This window comes from Teleopsis dalmanni, chromosome 1 (assembly GCF_002237135.1).
Source record: "Teleopsis dalmanni isolate 2A chromosome 1, ASM223713v2, whole genome shotgun sequence".
NCBI lineage: Eukaryota > Metazoa > Arthropoda > Insecta > Diptera > Diopsidae > Teleopsis > Teleopsis dalmanni.
In genome coordinates this window covers 232,770,612-232,776,548 of record NC_051846.1, presented here as the reverse complement: position 1 = coordinate 232,776,548, position 5,937 = coordinate 232,770,612, and the positions used below count along the sequence as shown (strand labels likewise).

The following is a 5,937-nucleotide window of genomic DNA, read 5'->3' as shown; positions in this document are numbered from 1 at the left end:
CCAGCAGACGCAAAAAACGCCACGAGTAAATCGGACCTGTGCACACCGAATAGGCAAGCACAGAGGCAAGAAAAACGTATGCGATCTGAGCTTTCGCCAGACTTATCGCTCGGTGATGTTATGCTGGCTATTCAGCAAATGACGGATAAATTCGAATCGAATATTGCAGGCTTGAGTAACAACTTTGATTCCCAAATAGCTACGCTAGCATCAAAGAGTGACATAGGCGAACTTAAAGAACAGATAGGCAACGTGTCTGTGAAAATGGAAAAATTGGAGAACGAGAACCAAAGGCTAAAACTAGAATAGAACAATTAAGAAATGATAGAGATGAGGACAGGAGGGAGATTGAAAGACTTGTCGAACAAAGTAAAAGTCGTAATGTACTATTGAAAGGTTTACTAAAAGATAAAGCAAAAAAAAGTGATGTGGAGGCAATTTTCCGAGATAAAATGGCTATGACAAGTATTAAAGTTCGAGACACAAAAGTAATATTTGAAAAGAAAAATAAAGTGAGTGTAATTGCAGAATTGGAAACATCAGAAATGGCAAAAGATGTCTTAAAGAATGGTAAAAAACTGCATGGCACTCCGATTTATATTGAAAAGGACTTGAGCTTGACTAAACAGGAAAATAAATCAGCTTTATTACAGCTGAAAAGAGATCTTGAAGCCATCAGAAAGACTCACAAAATTTATGTTAAAAATGACAGTATAAATATATCAGGAAAATGGATGCACTTTGATAAAAACAAGAAACTAAAGTGCAAAGATGGTGACGCTGTTGAGCAATTAAAGCAATTGTATGGTGAGATTAAAGTGGAAGAAGTGCTCGAGAAAAACAAGCTTTTTAAAAAAATAAATCAGCCAAAAAACTGTTAGTAAAAAAGGAAATCGTTAAAGATGCCAAACAAAAAATTGGTAAAAATGCAAATGCCGCCAGGTCAGACACTAAATTAGCATATAAATTTAAAATATTATCGTATAATGTAGCTGGTTTAGCAAATAAGTATAAGTTTATAGAATTTATGAAGTATGTTAAAAAATTCGATATATTTGTATTATTTGAAACATTTTTAGTAAGTAAGACAGATTATATTGAAAACACATTTATAGAATACAATCTTCATTGGGTGCCTGCAACAAGAACAACAAATAGAGGTCGAGCCAGTGGAGGAAAATTGTATGGTGTACGAAAGCAATTGCAATTTTGCGGTACTGTGGTGTACAAGCACATTATGAACTCAACAATAATCGAGATAACCACTAATAATCAAAAGTTATGTTTAATCCCAGTTTATCTAAATTGCAATAACTGGCTAAATGATCTCAATAACTTATGTGAAATATTAGTGGAAGCTCAGAACGAAAATGTCATGATAATAGGTGACTTCAATGCACGAATAGGCAAAGAACAATGTCTGGAATTCAGCCCAAATATGCAGTGGGCTGAACTATTGGGCCACAGAGTAGCAAAGGATACAATTGTAGATAGAAATGGCAAACAATTACTAGAAATTTGCAATTCATTTGGTGTCACCGTGTTAAATGGCCGCACTAAAGGCGACAGAGAGGGTACATTTACGTTTATCAGAGGTGTAGCAAGGTCAACGATAGATTATTGTTTTGTGAAAGGAGTATGGTTAATAATAACTGAAGAGTTTCAAATACGTGACATGATATACTCGGATCATCAGCCACTGGAAATTATGGTAAATCTAGATGCCTCTAATTCAAATGAAAATAAAATGCAGTTGCTACCGAAACTGATATGGAAAGATAAATATAAAGATCTGTACCAAGAAAAGCTTGAAGAATCCCTTAATGCATGCGAAGGTAGTACATTTGCGTCGAAGGAAGGAGATGACATTCTTCAATATTGTGTAAACAAGCAGCAAAATCGTTTCAGGGTAATTCGGCGGGTATAAATAGGAAACAAAAATGGTATGATTTTGAATGTGAAACTGCAAGAAAGAAATCATTTAAATGGCTACAAACAGTTAAAAAAGGTGGTGATATAGCTGATTTAGAGAAATACAAAAATGTAAACAGAGAATACAAAAAGCTGTGTGATGAGAAAAGGAAGTCATATTTCAATGAAATGGCAATGTCGATATCCCAAGCAGCTGATAGTAAATCATTTTGGAGTGGAGTTAAAAAAATAAATCGTGCAGATCACATAAAAGGAATTAAAGTGGACGCCGAAGCTTTGGCGGCACATTTTAAAAACCAGTTAAATAGCAATATAGTAAGCAAGTCTTTCAGTTATGCCCTGCCGTATGTAATAAATGAAGCGTTAGATGCTCCAATAAAGATTGAAGAAGTCTATGCAGTGCTCCAGAATTTAAAAAATAACAAAGCCGCAGGTGAAAACAGAATTCCAGCTGAGTTTTATGCCACGCCACAATTTATAGAGCATATGGCTGAATCATACAATTATATATTTGAAAATGCAGCCCCACCTGATAGTTACAAAAAAGCCATAACATTTCCCCTATTTAAAAAAGGTGACCCAAATAATGTAGCAAATTATAGAGGAATAGCATTTCTTAATACATCAGCTAAAGTCTTTACAACACTCCTGTATAACAGAATTAAAAATTGGGTTGATCAAAACAACATATTAAGCGAATTTCAAGCTGGATTTCGAAAAGGTTACTCCACGGTAGATAATATTTTCGTCATCACTAGTGTAGCGCAAGAGTTTATTGCAAAAAGCAAGAAGTTATATGTTTTTTACGTAGATCTTAAAGCTGCTTTCGATACAATACAAAGAAACGTACTATTTTACAAACTAAGCCAGCTGGGTCTTTCAACAAAAATTTTGAAAATACTGCAAAGTCTATACTGCAACAATGAGTCAACAGTATGGGACGGAAGAAGTACTTCGAGATGGTTTCAAACGTGTCCCGGAGTGAGACAAGGTTGTGTCTTAAGCCCTATATTGTTTGCACTGTTCGTTGATGACTTAAGTAAATTTCTTTCTGGTGGTGTTACGATTGCCAATATGTGCCTAAAAGTACTATTATATGCTGATGATATTGTGTTGTTTGCAGATTCTCCAATAATGTTACAAAATATGATAGATGAATTAAATAGATATTGCAACTTATGGGAACTATCTATAAATACAGACAAATCAAAAGTGATGGTATTTAGGAAACATGCTAGAAGATTGAGAAATGATGAAAAATGGTACCTTAACGATGATCAATTAGAAGTGGTTAATAATTATAAATATTTAGGAATAAATATGAAATATAACGCAAAATTCGATAACCACTTGAACGAGAAATTAAAGGAAGCTAAATTGGCTATTAATTGTACCTGGAAAAATGTCTTAGGAAATCCGAAAGCGTCACTGCCCGTAAAATACAAAGTTTTTGAAGCCACAGTTAAGTCAGTTCTAAATTATGCAGAGCAAATCTGGGGTGTTGATGAATATGACGCAGTAGAAAAATTGCAGACATTTTATATAAAGAGAACGTTTCGTTTGCCGAAAAATACCCCAAATTATATGGTGCATTTAGAAACTGGTCTACCGACGCTATATACCCAAACATTAAAATTGCATTTTGATTACATCAATCGTGTTAGGAATTTGCCAGACAATAGGATTCAAAAAACATTAGCGCAGTACCTAATAAATGAAAAAACATTATTTTTTGAAAAATGGTCAAATCTGGCATCCGACTTAAATATAACTAATGATTTGAGTATTAATGAAAACTGGAAAATGTGGCAAAAAAATATAATAACGAAACTAAGTATTGAAGAACGTAGAAATTTTGTAGAAACGGCAAGAAACAGTATATCGAGAGATGCATATAGTAAGTTGAATTATGATCTAGATGTCAATAATTACTTTCACGAGCAATATGACCTAGAAACAATAAGGACAATCTTCAAAACCCGCCGCGAGCTCCTACGATTGTGCTACGTGCCGCACGAAAGACACGCTGTGCACGATATGCAACCTTAAATTGAAAGGCGATGTTATACACTTAGTAGGCGAATGCCCAATTTTTAAAGAACATAGATTGCTGTACTTCGGTAAACCCACGATCGATGTCAATGAAACCATACGGTTACTGAATGGTCCCAACTGGAGATTGTTAACGGCGTTTATTAAAACTACATTTAAATATAGGCAAAATATTATTAATGAAGATTTTTAAATTAACTTATATAAAATCTATTATTTTTGTTAAAGTAATTTAATTTAATTTTTATGTTGTATTCAGCTCATAAGTAAGAATATCTATTTAATATTTATAAAAATTGGATTAATTAGTTATTAGTTAATTAGCTATTAGATTAACCTAAACTTCCGGCAGACGGCTAAAATGCCATAGCTGTAAGCTTTATGTATAGTTATTATAATTATATGTATTATAATTATTATATAACTTCGATGTAATATAATAACTTTAAAATGAAGTAAAAATAAAGCTACTACTACTACTACTACTACTATTAAATACATATTATTTAAAATAAAAAATTATTAAAATATTAAATACTTACGTTGTACATGAATTCATTTTTACCGCGAACAGCTGATTTTTGTTTGCATATCATCGTTCAACAGAGTGTGGTGACAAACACAGGACAGTTTGCTTTGAAATTTGAAAAGATTTATCTAGAATAGCAAACAGCTTTTTGCTGGATGAAAATCTTAAATAATTGTCAATATTTAGCAAATTTGTCAAGTTCGCAAAATAGGGGGGTTAATATCGACATAAATATATTTAGTAATTACTAATTACAATTTTTTTCAGTGTAGTTGTTAGAAATTTTAAATGTTATAAAACAAGTAAAAAACTATTTCTGTTAATCTAATTTGTCCCTACATTTAAAAGGTGCGCCTATTGTATTTATTACAGCTTAGAAAACATTAAGTCTGTTTGTATAATTGATAATAATATTGTAATTGATACACACATATTAACTTATATTCTTTTATTATCGAATATACATTTATATATACGGAAAAAACAAACATTTATAAACAACGATAAATTTATCTATGTATAAAAATGGTTCCAATAATAATTGAAAACCAGAGCGACTGTCCGAAAGATTCTCAAAATTTAATTTTATAAACATATTAATGATAGTTTCTACTACATTCTATATGTACATACATATGTATATACGTATATAATTGAAGTTTACAAATAGATTTTACTATTACGGTAGACAATATACATAGATATTGAAGTTATTTGTTATTTCAGTTTCGAACTTTAAATTAAACCACTGAATAGGAGCAACCAATCGCATAAATTTTGTAGGGCTTTACTTAGATTATGTTTGCCAGGTTTCTTTGCTATTGTGAGTTTAGGTTTGAATTTAAACAATTGAAACATGTAAATCTAGCTGTAATTAAACGTGAGCGTTATGATGTTATGAATAATTGTTGATCTTAAGATAATATAAGTGCACTTAAAATCTTGAAAGTGATTATAAAAGCAAAGCCTAATTTCATTAGCAATACCATATATAAATAGATTTGGAATCGTAGAACACATTTAGTTTAATTATTCACATTAAGGCAAACGGTTCAAAGTTTTATTAAAATAAAATAGTTTTGTACGTACTTTCGTACTGCTTTAATACAAAATGAACATCTTTTTCCCATTAACTGCTTTATTTATGTTGGGCATGTTGACAGCTGTTACTGCAGGTCATTATAAATCACAAAAGTTGCACAGAAATGGAAAGAATTCTTTTTTTCAATTGCAGTCTCTGAGCCCGTCTGTTCCTACAAAAATTCCCAGGGTGAGACGGTATTTCTGAAATATTTGCCTTATTTAAAAAAAGGCGAAGATTATGTTGATTTCGGTGCTAATGGTTTATGTACCAAGCAAGCAACTTGCACGGAAACGTTTAAAACCGAAGTTGAAGAGTAAGTACCACTGAAAAAGTTATCAAA

At 31.9% G+C, this 5,937-nt stretch overlaps 1 protein-coding gene and 1 long non-coding RNA gene across 2 annotated transcripts; both read left to right on the top strand.

Moving 5' to 3' along the window:
• The first annotated feature begins 452 nt into the window (after positions 1-452).
• Positions 453-2,797, top strand: LOC119667678. The gene is made up of 4 exons (XM_038076985.1): positions 453-807; positions 1,116-1,835; positions 1,895-2,664; positions 2,744-2,797. Exons 1-4 carry the CDS (start codon positions 453-455, stop codon positions 2,795-2,797), a joined length of 1,899 nt encoding a protein of 632 aa, XP_037932913.1.
• A 2,484-nt stretch (positions 2,798-5,281) lies between these two features.
• Positions 5,282-5,816, top strand: LOC119667997. Its single transcript, XR_005251453.1, has 2 exons — positions 5,282-5,688; positions 5,748-5,816. It is a non-coding gene; the product is annotated as an uncharacterized LOC119667997 (long non-coding RNA).
• The last annotated feature ends 121 nt before the right edge of the window (positions 5,817-5,937 follow it).